The 16,915-nt window shown below is 35.3% G+C and overlaps 1 protein-coding gene across 3 annotated transcripts; it reads left to right on the top strand.

Annotated features, from left to right (window-relative positions):
- Window positions 1-165: 165 nt before the first annotated feature.
- Window positions 166-14,172, top strand: LOC123880119 (probable medium-chain specific acyl-CoA dehydrogenase, mitochondrial). Of its 3 annotated transcripts, none has more exons than XM_045928056.1 (10): window positions 166-331; window positions 1,231-1,327; window positions 3,980-4,147; window positions 6,596-6,696; window positions 10,355-10,435; window positions 10,947-11,077; window positions 11,579-11,687; window positions 12,096-12,236; window positions 13,037-13,226; window positions 13,797-14,172. In XM_045928056.1, exons 1-10 carry the CDS (start codon window positions 314-316, stop codon window positions 14,027-14,029), a joined length of 1,269 nt encoding a protein of 422 aa, XP_045784012.1. In that variant the 5' UTR covers window positions 166-313; the 3' UTR covers window positions 14,030-14,172. The 3 variants fall into 3 exon arrangements, with proteins under 3 accessions (XP_045784012.1, XP_045784011.1, XP_045784010.1); XM_045928055.1 differs by lacking the exon at window positions 6,596-6,696 and adding an exon at window positions 8,602-8,702 and having other exon boundaries at window positions 167-331; XM_045928054.1 differs by lacking the exon at window positions 6,596-6,696 and adding an exon at window positions 6,976-7,079 and having other exon boundaries at window positions 167-331.
- The last annotated feature ends 2,743 nt before the right edge of the window (window positions 14,173-16,915 follow it).

Genomic DNA, 16,915 nt, shown 5'->3' with positions numbered 1-16,915 from the left:
ACAACTGCGCCCCCCTGTCAATGTCACTCAAGTGCCAAGAGAGCCTTGTCGGACTGTATTTTCTGCAATCTGTATGTTGGCATTACTTAATACTTCCCGTAGGAAGGAAAAAGGGAGGGAGATCGCTACAGTATACATATTCCATATAGTCTCTGTATGGTATATTATTATTTATCTGTCAAGTGTCATCGTCATCTGTGTGCTGTGTTTGAACTTGGACGGTGTTTTTCTGGTCGGTTTGCGTGTGGTTACGTGGTACAAAGTCCAAAAGTCAACTTTTTATAAAAAACAATTGAAGAATTTAAAAATCGCTATGAATCCTCTAAACCAAGTAAGTACAATACAAGGAGTATAATACGTATAAATTAATGACCTGTATCACCTGCGAATAATTTCATTTAATTTCTATTCATATTTAATCAAGTGGACTTTTTCTAAATATTTCTATTGAATATCCTAATACTGAATTCGTAATATTCATTTATTTTTTATGGCTAATTTATCAAAAACTAATACATACAAGGAGCCAAATCTTAATTAGCTATTTCAACACACAAATTTGTATGGTGCAACATGCAGCATCTGATATACACTGCCCACCCTCCTACTGCTAAAAGTGTAGGGATAGCCAGCAACCAATATGCACCACCACCACGCAGCACAACACAAATCCCAAAACCACTCAATGCACATTTTGCCCCGACAGCAGAGCCTCCTCAGTCGATGTAGACCTTACAATGCAAAATTGCAAAGCAAATTGAAAATTTAATCATAGCAGCTTAAGCTTTTAGTTCCTTGCATAAAATTGACTTCTGCAAAGTAACACCTGCTTCTTCTATACAACAATTGCCAATGTAGCCAAATAAATCTTGTACTGAGGTGGTTCAGAGATAGTTTGAGACATTTTCCCAGAAAATTAGAGTTTACTCAGGATTTAGGCTTCAGCGACGGATTGATTTAGGTGTTGCATCTTGTTTCAAATAATATTAAAAAAATAACTAGCCAGCATAGCAGCCAGTAGAAGTCATACTGACTACATCACCGTCTTAATAACGTAGATTAATTACTATAACTTGCATTTCTTAAACTACTGTTATAAATAAATAATTGTCTTTCACTAATCGATAGCCCCTCTCAATACCCAAGATTGCCTAAGAGAATCCTACTGTACTTACACTATGTTCTTAGTACTTTAAAATTCTGATTCATAATATTTAGTGGTTCTTACAGATTGTACGTGCAACACGTCCTATTTACCGAAAATTGTCTACTACTGCAACTACAGCATCAGCCGTGAAACCTATCCCCACAACTGGTTTATGTTTTGGTGAGTTCTCATTTCAAATCAACTATAGTAAACTGTATCAAAATCAATTGATAGCCGTCACTGCAGTGTGCCTGAATAGCTCCACAGTTATAGGAGTGGACTGAATTCCGAAAGATCGGTGGTTCAAACCCTAGCTGTTGCACTATTGTCGTACCCACTCCTAGCACAAGCTTCGCTTAGTTGGAGGGGAAAAGGGGAATGTTTGTCATGATTAAAAATGGCTAATAGTGTAAAAAAAATCCTCTAAACCAAGAAGAAGGAAGCAGTCCAAAGTCTAAAATTCAAATGCTTCAAGTGGACTCAGAATTCTATCAAGTAAATAATTTAAAATGTTAATATTCTTTATATTTTTCGTGTGATGCAAATTCTGAAAGAATATTTGATAGAGATTAAGAGCTTAATATCAAATTTATCTGATAATATTCACCAATTACTACTATATTTTGTTATTTTCTTTACCAGACAACGTATTTGTAACCAATTAAGCTCTTTATAATTAAGATGATTAACTCATATACTGAGTTAATCATCGCCTGCTCACCCTTAGTAAAATATTAGTACATATAAATCTATTTTTGATATCTAGTACTAGTTGAGAGTTAACTGCACAAAACAGCTAGTTTTAAAATATAATTCCATATAGGTAAAATGATAATAATAATATAAAGTAATCTTGTAGCCAAGGCCTTTATTATGATAAGATATTTTCCCACTACCATAATATTATATCAATAGATACTATGACATTAGAAATAAAATGAACTTATTTAGGGGCCAAACTAAATGTTACCTATCCATCATTATAAAGTTTAATTAATTGGTATCTAATGATGCCTTGCATTCATGGTTCATGGTTAGCTGTGGAGATCTAATTTGTGTTGTATTATTTTTCGCTAGCTCAAATTGGTAATTTAGAATCTACAGTTTTGCTCTAGGTCTTTTGTCTGTCACGGTAACAATGGACTTTTCTTATAGTATCAGCAAAAATTCAAATGCAGGAAATCCATCCAGGGTTCCTTACCCAAAGGGTTCCCACAGGGACCCTTTTACGAAGCATCCGCTGTCCGTCTGTTTATTGTCAGACTCATAACTAGAGAGTTGAAATTTTCAGTGGGTATTTATTTCTATTGGCGTTATTACAATTTACAACAAATAATAAAAAATTTAAAATAGCTACCATGCAAATTAAAAACATTAAAAAGTAGGGACCTATTGTAGTGTATCATGTATGATGATACAGAACTCTTCTTCGTTTGCAAATCCGACACTAAACCGGTTTTTCGTTCATAAGATTATCTACACTGCAACTGGAACTTATTGTGTCGTAAATGTACCTATTTTTCCATAATTGGCTAAATTGCCATGCCAGTTGGCAACTTAAATGGAATTTAGGCTAACGTACAGCGTATCGTTTGAGATTGAACATTGCTTAAATCTTCTGTTGTGTTATTAAACCCACTAAACTCCTTAGGATCTATTGTTAGAACCTTGATCTATACTAATAATATAAATGCGAGAGTCTATCTGTTACCTTTTCATGGTCCGATTTTGATGAGCACAAAGATAGCTTACATTTTAGAGACAGACACAACTTTTTATTCTTGAAAGTCATATAGTTCCGACGGGATTTTTTGAAAACCTAATTACTAAAAACTAGTTCAATATGAATCCCACCATACAATGTCAAGTCTTTTTTTTAGAATTCTCATTTAGAGTATGTCAAGTCGTTTTTGAGAAGTGCCCTGATACATGGACAGACGGAGAACAAAGTGATCTTCAAAGGTTTTTATTACGTGTACAGATTGCAGACCTCCAAAAACTAAATATTATTCTTCTCCTTCTATAGCGATCTGTACAAAAAATCCTAATTTAGTTATTTTTATCTTATCGTTTTATTTTGATTATCGGCTTACGTACTGTCCATAATCTCTCTATGTAACTTATCATTTACTATCTTCGTAATCACACTATCACACTAATATTATAAAGGCGAAAGTTTGTATGTGTGTGTGTGTGTGTGTATGTTTGTTACTCCTTCACGCAAAAACTACTAACGGATTTGGCTGAAATTTAGAATGGAGATAGATAATATGCTGGATTAGCACATAGGCTACTTTTCATCCCGGAAAATCAAAGAGTTCCCACGGGATTTCGAAAAACCTAAATCCACGCGGGCGAAGTCACGGGCATCGGCTAGTATTTTCTATCTACAGATTTTGATGTCCGTTCATATCGAAATAATTTGCCTTATTTGCCTAAGCAAATAGGTATCTATTTATAATGGTTACATGGACAATTTTTTAAGCAATAGTTGCTCGGCAACATGTATTGATCAATCTCGGGCAATTAGTGGAGCAATCTGCGGCTTTAATCGCATAACGTTGCTGAAATTTTCAGGTATTGCAGTAAATTGCTCCATGTGGTTGTGAGGTCATAATTAACTAAATTGTCTAGAATTGAGGAATTTCAATTGCCCGTGTAAGCGTTTTTTTATAAAGATTTAATTATTACGTATGATGTACACATACTGACAGTGCTAGGACTGTATGTGTTTAAAATGAAGAGACCTATTGTTTAATATTGATTAAATTGACAATATTATTCTGTAAACTCATGATTACTGACACTAAAAACGAATTGCTGAATTTCCAGAACTCAGCGATGAACAGAAAGCCCTGCAAGATCTTGCTCGTAAGTTCACCCGGGAAGAGATCATCCCCGTGGCCGGCCAGTACGACAAGTCCGGGGAATACCCTTGGCCAATCATCAAGAAGGCGTGGGAAGTTGGCTTAATGAACGGTCATGTGCCAGAACACTGCGGTAATGATATCTTTTTTTTTTCTTTGTTTATTTAAGGGCTTTGATACATTTAAAAGTACATGTCAGCCCTATTATAATCTAATTACATACAACAATACAACAAAATTCTTAATCTAACAAAATAAGTCTTTCTCACTATCCATAATTTGATTTAGAAAGCAGCCATGTGCAGATGTCATTATCCCCAAACCAAACCGAAATATACTTCATAATCTCCTCAATAATAAAACCAATAAATGCTTTAATCTTTTTTCGAAAGTGCAGTCCGACAAATATATCTCTTTCAATTTTTGAATTAATTTCATATAATTTATGCTACCTTTTTTTCTCTCGAATTTGTTCTTCTCATTGCCTTTGTTTTCATCATCACACTCATCCATGGACATACCTGTATTACTTTCTTTCTTCTCTTCACCACTGCTTCCTGTTTTCGTATTATTCTTATTTCGTTTCCTAATCTTCTTATTTCGTTTTACACGCTGCTTCGTTTCCGTTCTATCTTTTTCTTGTTGACTCTCTTCATATGTGGATTCTTGCTTTTCTGTGTTGATACCAGGCTGTCTTATTAACACATCTTTGTATGATCTTCCGAGACTTCGATTTTCAGTTACAATTTTAGTCGCAGAAAATTTTTCTTTTTTCGAATGCTCATTATCAGTCTTTTCATTCTCGCTAAGGTACACTGATAAAGCTTTTTTATATGTCTAATTAAAATCTCGCATTATTATTCTAATGTTCTTCTCTTTCAAAAATACTGGACAAGATTTATTTAAGGCCATATGGTTTCCCTTACAATTAACACACTTATATACGGCTATTTCGCAATTTGTATGGTATTCTGTACATTTTGGGCAAACTATTTTCCTACTTGGACAGAACCGGGTAATATGCCCAAATTTCCAACATCCAGTACATTGAGTAACAGGATACATATAGGACACCACTTTAAACCTACATCCATATCCACGCACATAAGCCGGTAAGACCGATCTACTAAAACCTATACGAATTGTCTCACTTTCAATCCATTTTCCTGTGCTTGTTGTACGTTTTAATCTTCGTACAGAGACTATTTCAAGGTCACTTTCCAAATTTTCTTTAATCTCTTCTTCGTCTATATCTAAATCTACATTTCTTATTATGCCATACGATAAACTCATATCATTCAACAGCTGACATCTAATCCCCATATCTACAATTGTTTTGCAATCTACCAATTTCTGTGCACTTTCTTTATTTTCAAATTCAATAGTTATCTTAGACGGACTTTTATATTGAATGGTAATGATATTCAAAATATTTTCCGATCGTAATAATTTTAAAAATTTAAATTGTTTGGGTAAAACTTCGTTGCTTGTGACGGAAACAATTATCTTTTCGTCTTGTGTAGGTAAATTTTTCTCTTCATTTCCAGCTGAACTCGAGTTATTAACTGATTTTTTAGAAATCTTCACTGACTGTTTACTACGTACTGTCCTAAAACCATCCTCCTCTAAAATATCGTCCGGACTAGATTGCAATCGCTTTTCTAGTACCACTACGTCTTGAACTTGATGTACCAAAGGTTGCACTTCCACCATCCTGCAATCCTCCTCAACAGTATCACTTCCACTCGAATCAAAAAAAGTCCCCTTCATTTTCCAGCAACAATTGTGTTTATTTCCATCTTCACATCACAACAAGAAAAGAAAATAACGAATTTATTATTTTAATACAATAAAAAATTGATTAAAAAATAAAATGACAATTGATATCATAATGTAAACAACGCCTATTGTCATAATGATATCTTTTATTCCCACCATTTTTTCACTCAAACAAATCGTGTCATTATTCACTGATATTGATATCATAACTTGGAATTGAATGCATAGTTAGTTAGTATTTTTATTCTACCTAATCCATCGCCAAAATAATAATTAATTTATATTATAACTTAAACAGATTACTAGAATTCCTGTTTGACAAAAGTTATTTGGTAAAAAAATAATGTATTTTGATGTGAATACGTGGATAAGGTGCTAAGTTATGTATTACAGGAGGCTTAGGTCTAGCCATTTTTGAACTATGCCTCGTTACTGAAGAGTTATCATTCGGCTGTGCTGGTATTAAGGCAGCTGTTGTGACTTCTAGTATTGGTGTAAGTCACCTTTACAAGAAATTCTATTATACGACTTACTAAGTATAATTAATTATTGTGGACGATAGAAGTGCAGTTACTAAAAATAATCTCACTACTTCTGTTTAATGTATGTTAGTATGTAATAAAAGCTTATTAGCTTATTATATTTAGAGCACAGGTGAAAATATTTATAATTAGTACGCAAACGGTTTCTTGGTTTACTGTAACTCTGCAAAAGCGTCTGAATATTACAGAATTCGCCGGGAATTACTTAACTAAAATTAATTGTGAAATAACATACTTGAATACTAACTGTAATTTCACAGGGGGAATGGGTTTAGGCGTATTGGAGAGTTGTATAATCGCTGATGACATAGCTTTCGGTTGCTCAGGGATAATGGCAGCGATATATATCACAGAAGTTGCCGTAAGAACCACACTTGTAACATAATATATCTACGAATGGTGTTCAAACTTTTCAATGCATGTATGGTGGAACATTTTGCTTTGGAACTATTATTTACGAGTATATATTTTAAACATCAGTCAATAGCATACGTGTCATATCATGGATCCAAATAAATTAATTATTTCCCTTACTATTTGAAACCGGTTTTATTCAAGGATTCATGTGGGTATTTCCTGAACACAAACGTGTTGAACTTTTTGCTGTCAGAAAATTATAGCGGAAAAGAGTAAATTTCAGGGGGCATGGGAAACTTTGGCGTTTTCGACGAGTGTTTAATCGCTGACGAGTTTGCCTTCGGATGCACTGGTATTTGTACAGCCATTGGCAGTTCAGGTCTAGGAGTAAGTCAATCACTTTTTTTTATATAAGGGATTACATTGCATCCTTTGGGCACAACAGCTACTCGTATAATAATTATCTTACAATTTTATTTAAGGGCCGATTTTTATTTTCGTTTGACTCACCGGATAACATGTGAGCATCGAAATATGAAATCGTACGTGAGTAAATTAGATATTTTGACAGGTTTCTAGTACAAAAACAGTCAAAACGTCAATTTTATGCGAGAGTTTGACATATAATTCTTAATCTGAGTTAAACATTATTCGGCGATTAAAAATCGGCTCTTAATGGATTAATATATGAAAAATATACGTCAACGCACACATTAGCGACACCTTTTTGACCATTTTGACTATCTTTTTATTTTTGTGAACGACGTCTAGGGGTGCAGCATTTTTTATAGTTGAAATTGTAATATTTTCGGTAAAGGTTTAAGAGGGTTTTGTTAACACACAAGCACTGTATGTGTACAAAAATTTTTATGTTTACACATATTGTTTATTAGGCATTAGATACTTTATCTGTTTAGCAAAATACTATTAATGTTCCAGACATATATGAAAAAGTTAAAAGATAATTTAATGTTACTTTGTAAGTATCGAAATAAATCTTGCAGATTAGAAGCAAAATAAAATAAATCTCAATAAATTGGGCTCATTTAACTTTTTGATGTACATTTTTGGTATTAGGCAAGCAACAAAAATTTTAAACTGAAATGATGATACTGCATTCGTAAGCTATTTATGGCATATGCTTTGTTATAATACGTTTTGTATGCTAATTTCAAGTATAATAAATATTCCACTTAGATATATTACATCATAGAGAGAGTTTTATTGTAATATTTATAATTTATATTCTACACTAGCTGATGCCCGCGACTTCGTTCGCGTGGATGTAGGTTTTTTTTAAATTCCCGTGGGAACTCTTTGATTTTCCGGGATAAAAAGTAGCCTATGTGCTAATCCAGGGTATAATCTATCTCCATTCTAAGTTTCAGCCCAATCCGTCCAGTAGTTTTTGCGTGAAGGAGTAACAAACATACACACACACACACACACACACACACACATACAAACTTTCGCCTTTATAATATTAGTGTGATATCTAATTTATATTTTAGTTAATTATCCAGACATATTTTTAGAAGGACATAAATAAGTTATTCGAGAAAAACCCGATAGAGACTAATTACTGTTCGATACAATGATATTATGTTACCAAGAGATAAGTTGTAGATTAATACGATCTTTTGAGTCTGATTTCGAGATATAGTCACTAAATTTTCATCTATCGCTATGATAAAATGGCTTTTGATGTTCTGTCTTGTCTTTCATGCTCAATACCTGGACCCTCCTCTCTTATGGTCATTGTTATACCCACCGCTTGGGCAAATAGCATTATACAAAACAATGCAAAAACACAATACTATCGAAATCATTGATGATTGATGTCCCCAACAATTTTGACTATCGATTAACCGAAAGTCAAAGTTCTACGTCAATAATACATATTCTGCAGGTGGTTTGGATGTGGGTGTCTTTGACGGGTGTTTGGTGGCAGAGGAGTTGGCCTTTGGGTGCACTGGTATAATGACGGCTCTGGAAGCCAGTGGCCTCGGAGTGAGTGTCATGTCGCTTACAAATTCGTTTTGAACGCTGTATTGCAACGTCTTTGTTTGTTCAATGTTTGTGAATTCTAACACAAGCTATATGCTAACCAGCTTCAAAAGTGTTTTGATTTTATTTGGTATGCTTGTTCTATGTTTTAATAATAATTAATTAATGCAAACACTGAAGTAGCTAGGCTCAATCAGGCGAGTCTTCATAGAGAGCAAATATAGGAAATAGGGTGAAACTAGATCCAATTTTATCAACGGAAAACATAGAAAAAAAAATACATTTTTCAGTTCTTCACTTTTTATTTTTTTAGCAATTGTAGACCATTCGTAAAGAAAACGTATAGTAAACTAAGTGGTCAAGTTTCATCCTATTACACATTAAGTGCAATTTATGAAGATTGACCCTGTATCGATTTCTATTTAAGACCCTTCACCCAGGTTATACTAGCTGGGTGCGACTCCAAGTCGGAGTCTTTAAAACAAACAAATAAACGACGTTAAACATAAAATGTCAGCCAAACTATTAGAATCGTTTCCAAGAAACCCTATTACATAATACGTATATAAATACATATTTACGAAAATTGCTCGTTCAAAGTACCTAGAGGTGTTCGTACGTACTCATTAACTAAATTCATATGTACTGCTTTATGCACATAATTTTACATTAGTTTAAAACCAATTTATTTTTACTGCATGTTTGTGAATTATACTAATTATAATACAATGGCGTCAATTCTGTTGTCTTTCTCTAAAATAAATTTAGAGTATCTGCATCCTCTTAATATTGCTAAAAAAGGACAGAATATGAATTTTATATTTAAAGACTCTAAATTTTAGTGCATGTTGACAGCTCTAAATTAAATGTAAAACTGTCAAAATGTGTCTGTCCTTCTCATATTACATTAGTAAAAAGAGGATACGAATACTCTAAAATTTATTTGCCAACAGAATCAGTACCAGTATCATTTATTTAGCTTTCGTGTGAATTTGTATATTACATATCGTGTATTACACGGAATTACATTAAACACAAACACATGTACATACTTTGAGTGGTTACGTACTCATCCGATCCAATCCTTGAAAATACGGATATAAAAACTCGGACCGAATTCAATATTGCTTATACTTAGTGCATAACTCGAACTCTAATCCAAATCCAAGTTATTCATTGGACGTCTTTGACATATCTACGTCTGATACACATCTGAGGTATACTCACGGATGACGGATGTCGGGTCTTTTTTTTTATTCACTATAGGCAAGCGCTTGACCACAATCACGCCTGATGGAAAGTGATTATGTAAAGTGTCTAGTGCGCAACCTTACATTGTTACTTGAAAATAGGTACGTTCTATGAAGGAATGTATTTCCAAGGATTCGGATTGGATGAGTGCGTAACCGCTCTTAGAATCTTTCTTTATAACGCTTCAATCACATTTTATAAGTTTCCTTTACTGACATCTGAATAGTTCCAATAATTTGAAAGTAACGTGAGCGAGATTTCTTTTACCTTTATAATAACTCCCTAGTTGGCACATATTATTAGAAAACTAATTACATTATACAATAAAAAAATTGAGAGGTCAGTAAAGGCATATTTCTACATTAAGAACTCCTTCAAATCTTACAGAAGTTGTTGTGTTTCAGCAAACGCCCGTTATTATCGCTGGTAACAAGGAACAGCAGAAAAAGTATCTTGGCAGACTCATCGACGAACCATTGGTCGCTGTAAGTCTTTATTTTTCGATGTTACAGAAAGTTCTCTGTCTGCAAAATGCAAACTTTAGGTAGCTACTATGCAATAATCGCGATTAATTCATTCTGCCACTATTCGCCAAGCATAATACACCTGTACCGTCTAAGCAAGATCAGTCAAACATCTATGACCCTAAATAGCCTCACGCGGAACGCCGTCGCTTAGATGAAGCCATTGACACCGAAATCAAAATATAAATTACAATGTTATAAGATGTTGATCACTTGAATATCCCGGGAGTGATAGAATTTTCTCAAAGCTAATTTCTATTTTATACCACAGAACGGTGAACGTTCCATCCTTATTGCCATTCAATATTCTCGCATGAAATCTTTTTGTGCAACGTTTTTGAGATAAAACGCAAGTGTGGAACGCCTTTCCGGCGTTTTCAGTCACCTTCAAGCCAAGAGTGAACAACTTCCAAGCAAGCACGATGCATCCTTTATAATGATCTCAACTTGTATTTTAAAATGTATCATTCAGGCATACGGCGTAACAGAACCCGGGGCAGGATCAGATGTAGCAGGAATAAAAACAAAGGCAGAAAAAAAGGGTGACGAATGGATCCTCAACGGACAGAAGATGTGGATCACCAATGGAGGAGTAGCCAACTGGTAAGTAATCCCGAAATTGTTGGACCAAGTCTTTAAAGTTACACTTCATACGCGCTTCTCCATACGTATTACGCCGATTATTCTATTATTTTGTTGTTCTAGATCTAAAACTAAGCCAATAAATAATTTATCTGTTCATTATTTAAGTCCAAAAACAATGAATATAATAAAATTTTATTTGTTTTGAAATTTATGCCCCTAGAAATATTTCTATTTTAGGCCAAATTCAGAGGTGTCTTCGTACATAAATAAACCATGTAAAAAAACAAAATTTCAAACTAATGGCTTACTTTATAATAATTTCGAATAGGTATGTTTCAAAAGAATAACGCAACGCATACCAAACATCACCCATTTCACTCTTAAGTATGTCTTGTCTGTAAATGTTGGTTGAAACAGCATGTACTGAGTGCTCTCCCTCGATTTGGACCAAAGAGCAAAGTCACGCCAACTGTTCACTTGTGTTTTGGTTAACTGTAACTAAGGCTAACTTTATTTCAGGTATTTCGTGCTGGCAAGGACTAATCCCGACCCAAAATGCCCAGCCAGCAAGGCGTTTACTGGCTTCATCGTGGAGAGGGAATGGCCTGGAGTAACTCCCGGGCGTAAAGTAAGTATATTACTCACACTCACAAGTAAAGTAAAACACTTTATTACAGACAACATAATATACTTAATTAACTGAAAAAAAATCATCACTGAAATCATTAAATTTTATCCTGCCAATCTTAACCTTTGCTGCTAAACTAAAATTTAGAACAGATATCCAAATTAAAAAAAATATTAAAGCCCTTCCCTAACAAGAAAAGTGCCAGACAAAAAAGCTTTTGACTTACACCTTGCCGCTTGAGTTTGTCGGTGTATTTGCTTACAACTACACAAGTTATTGAGTTTTAGTGCGTTTTTCAACATTTACCGAAAACAGTTCTTGTTTAGTTTACACTTACAGTTAAGTATAGGTAAGACTATCCGGGCGAGACGGTGACTAGACAGAAATACAATTAATATTTACTTTCAGGAACAAAACATGGGACAACGCGCTTCGGATACTCGTGGCATCACTTTCGAAGACGTACGCATTCCCAAAGAGAATGTTCTGATCGGAGAGGGCGCTGGTTTCAAGATCGCTATGGGTGCCTTCGATAAGACACGGCCACCGGTAAGAGTAAAGCCCGTAACAGACGACGCGGACCTGATCTGACAGAGACTTGTCCACACAGCTTCTAGAATCTTAGCAGAACATTATTTACAGAATTTGGTGTGACACAACCAGTAGTAGTTGTAACACAAGACATTGTATGAATGCGTTCTCACTGCGGAGCGTGCGTTAAAGTGCAACTGCAAAGACGTGGTTTTAATGACAATTTTAACTATAATATCAAAATTTTCGTCAACCGAAATATAAACAGGTCAGCAGTAGTTAGCTCGCTTCTGAGATGGATCTGCTAGCAGCCAGGCTAGCTATGGAACCCGCCTGCCAATGGTGGCGGGTCAAGACCTAGCGGGAGCGCGGTCAATAATACTAAGTGAGACCCTCGTAACGGCGTCCGTTGAGGGACAGACACTATCTAATGAGTATTTCCAATGCTGCACTTTACGGTGCTAAGTTGCTATTCCATTACTTTGGGACCCCCACGTTTATCGGTTCTTCGAGCCCTACAATCAGCTTCGCGACTCGTTCAGCTGTCAGTTACTCTGTTACTCCTATCGCCGTAGTTTTATATCTACCATGATCGCAATAACGTTTTATTGGCATTCCGTGGCTATTGATTAAACTGAACAGTTGCAGAAAAAAATACTTTAAATTCAGCCAATCACAACAATTGAGATTATAGCAATGTGATAATCACAACTTTCGTGCTATGGTTCTATCTAGTTTCTTGTATGGATATACTCATATCTGATATTATGGAAGAGTACTCCAAGCAGTCCGTTTAGTTTGATCATATTTGTGTACAGGTGGCAGCTGGCGCCACAGGCTTGGCAGCCCGCGCTCTTCACGAGGCGACCAAGTACTCGCTGGAACGCAAGGCATTCGGAGTGCCGATCGCCCAACACCAGGCCGTAGCGTTTATGTTGGCTGACATGGCCATCGGCGTCGAAACTGCACGTCTAGCCTGGCAACGCGCCGCCTGGATGGTCGACCACGGTAAGTTCCAAATGACCGTAAAATCCATTGACAGATGGACCCAACCGTTGTATTGAACACTTGCATAATACACATTTCACCTCAACTTTCAGCCAATGAATGCTAGACTAAAATGGAGTTATTGCTTGACAGTGAATCAAGTTTTGATCAAACTGCATCATAAAATGCGCATTTTTAATATGGCGTGCTATTATTGCCATTTTCTGCGGCGAGTAACGTATCCCGTGGATAATTTATTGAATTAACGAGTGTAAATTAAAATTTATAACACCCCCGACAAGTGAAGGTTACAAAACTAGAAAAGAGCTGATAACTTTCAAACCGCTGAACCGATTTTCTTTGATTCTGGTTAAGAACACTCTCGAGCAAGCCACCTTTAAAAAAAAACTAAATTAAAATTAATTCATTATTTTAGGAGCTACGATGCCACAGACAGATACACAGATACACACGTCAAACTTATAACACCCCTCTTTTTGGGTCGGGGGTTGAAAATAATACTATACTATACTAGCAACAATAAAAATCGCTAGCTAAACAGGCCTCTTATAACTTTTTTTCTGATTACAGGTCAGAAGAACACGGTCATGGCATCAGTGGCCAAGGCGTACGCGTCGGAAGTAGCCAATAAGGCAGCCGCCGATGCTGTCCAAGTGTTTGGAGGAAACGGCTTCAATACTGAGTACCCCGTCGAGAAACTTATGCGTGACGCAAAAATCTACCAGATTTATGAAGGCACATCCCAAATTCAGAGACTCATTATATCAAGGGAGATCCTGATTGCTGCCAAACAAAGCAACTAAATAAAGCATAAAATATTTTATATCAATTTAGAAAGTGTTCATTTATAAAGCTGACTCATAATAATAATACTCAATTGTAATATGAGTATTTTTAAATTATAACTCTGATCAGTGGTATACACTATGGTATAAGACAAAGGGGAGAAATGTCAAATGTTAAATCAACATAATGTCACATTTTATCTTTAGACAATATTATGTAATAATATTTTAATATTCTATTTTAATATTGGTTTTAAATATGTGGAGCCTGTTTTATAATCATGTTAATTCTACTCTAAAGTAAATGAAGTAAAAAATACCCAAAACAAAGGTTTCTTTATCTAATCTATGTGCCTTGGGAACAAAACTTTATTAGATTTTAAAACTTTTAATCTTTTACAAATATCTGATAAGCTCCATGGGTATTGCTTATATTGTATTTGAATATTTTTTGAGCCTATGTACATTTTTTAATTAGAAATCAATAATTTTTATTACAGTTTAATATATTTCTTGTGATTTAATTTAATAAATTGTTTTGAGATATAATGTTGGGCGTTTTATTGTAACTTAGAATATTTACCTAACTACTAACCATTGTGATTTCAAACTTATTTCGTGGTTTAACGACGTACTATATTGTAGATAAGGGGTACATAGTGCATACCATGATTAATTGGTTGACTTTATTTGTCGATATTTCGACTCAGTTGCGTGCCGCGGTTACAACAACTGGACTGCAGTGTTGCGAGAGATGAAATTCGACCACAACTCGTGCAACTGGGTCGACATATCGGAAAATTAACCATGGTGGGTAGGTATATAATATCGATCAGCCTGTATGCGTCCACTGCTGAGCATAGGCCAAGAGCGCGCCAGCACATGATCCTCTGCCTCCCTCTTCCACCTACTTTCAGGTTGCAAGTCATGGCCTATCTATGGTTTTTATTATTTAACATGGACGGCTTCCCAATTTCTCATTCAGTTTAAATTAGATAAAACTAACTCGATTCTCTAAAATTGAGGAGATTCTAAAATCTAATTGCTGCGGCCTTTGTTCTACAACTATGCCGCTCTGTCAGTGTCATTCAAGTGCCAAAAGATCATTGTCGCACTTTTAGTCAGATTTATTTTTATTGTATGAAATAATGTTAAAGCGCCACCTATCGCAATAGGATAAAAACTAATCACAACAAACTAGTGGTGTACATATCGTGTCATTTTCTCGATCAGCCGAGCGATTCAGAATACTCGATTCAAAAAGTTATCGTTCGTTAAGATGTATTTTTCATTGAAAATCACTCGGTTGGTTTGTCATCAATATTGATTCTAAGAAAACACAATACTACACAGGAAATGTAATTACCAATAAAATGCATACATGCATTATGTATTTTAATGCTAAATATAATAAAAATGGATCAGGGGCTCCTAATACCTACTGGAAGCAAAATATACCTTCTTATAGTAGAAGCGATGGGCCTGCCCGCGAAATTCAAATTTAATTTGGTTTTTCGCATTTTTTAAACTAATACGACAACGTAGGCTTATGGCATTTTCAATGGCGACAATGGCAGTATCATCCTCACAGGTTTATATAAAAATCTTTACTTGAAAGGGTCCAAGTTAAGAAATTAGCTGTAGTATCGACTAATAATTCTGACACATTAGTCGATACTAGAGCTAATTTCTTAAACTGGACTAAGTAATGTTATTTCTTGTTTGATGGTACGGAACCCTTCGTGTGTGAGTTGGGCTTGCACTTGACCCATTTTTTTATTTTTTTAGTTTGTAGTGCGAGGTAAAATTTTTCATGCCCGAATTGCGATATTGTGTATTGACTGCGACCACATTATAAACATGCTCGAGACGCCGAAAAATCGGTCAAGTGCGAGTCCAACTGACATAGGAAGGGTTCCGTACCATAATACAAGAAATAATGCTCTTTTTTATTTTATTTTCATGACGGCCATTTTGAAATTTTTATTATTTGTTATTATAACGGCAATAAAAATACACATTCTGTGAAAATTTCAACTTTCTACCTATTACGGTTCATGAGATACAGCACGCTGACAGACAGACGGACAGACGGACAAGCAAACGGATGACAGCGGAGGCTTAGTAATAAGGTCCCATGGGCATCTTTTGGGTTTAAAACCCAAAAAAAGGCTCATATGCACGTGAGATCGAAACTGCGATGCAGTATATTTACTCTTATCTCGAGCAGAATTCTGAAGAGTGTTAGTATTCTCTGGTCGAACTGATGGCTTAAATTGAAGGTGACTACCGGTCCCTGGAGATACCATAAAAAAAAAATCACGCCACTCACTCTACCACATGGTGGGGTGGAAATGAGTTATTTAGCCAAAACGAGTGTTGGAGTGGGCTTTGTGGCGCTCGTACGCTGAAACTATTGAGTCTACAAAATAAGTTGACTACACAAATTGTAAGAAATTGTCTCTAGTTTAATTGTTACATAGCCAATTTTATCGTAAAATGAGTGGGAAAGAAGTTATCGTGAAAAAACTGTTATTGGGCGCCATTTTTCCAAGATGGCGGCGCGAGCGGCAAAGGTACGAGGTGGCAAAATAAAAATTCGGAAAGAGCACATCGAAATCTATAAAACCACCAATTTGCATAACATTCTGAAAACTTTCCATCTCATATTACAGAATTACTGGACTACCATGCAAAAATTACATCGATTTAACGGAGCAACCGTTGTGGCGTGATTGAAGAATAAACCAACAATCACATACACTTTTGCATTTATAATATGGGTAGTGATGGCTATGGTATACCGCCAGACAGACAAATGGACAGTCAAAATATATGAGATACTTGTTTACTACAAAATCCTAAAAATGGAAAATTTGAAATATTATCTTAATCGAGTCTTGA

The sequence above is a fragment of the Maniola jurtina genome, chromosome Z, assembly GCF_905333055.1.
Source record: "Maniola jurtina chromosome Z, ilManJurt1.1, whole genome shotgun sequence".
Taxonomy (NCBI): domain Eukaryota; kingdom Metazoa; phylum Arthropoda; class Insecta; order Lepidoptera; family Nymphalidae; genus Maniola; species Maniola jurtina.
The sequence above is the reverse complement of the archived record's forward strand: the minus strand, read 5'-3'. Positions and strand labels throughout refer to the sequence as shown.

Excerpts from the sequence above, each read along its gene's own strand:
- LOC123880119 (XM_045928054.1), top strand. Across the intron at positions 4,148-6,975 it reads TCATGTGCCAGAACACTGCG|GGGGCATGGGAAACTTTGGC; the intron begins GTAATGATATCT and ends AGTAAATTTCAG. Across the intron at positions 12,237-13,036 it reads TCGATAAGACACGGCCACCG|GTGGCAGCTGGCGCCACAGG; the intron begins GTAAGAGTAAAG and ends ATTTGTGTACAG.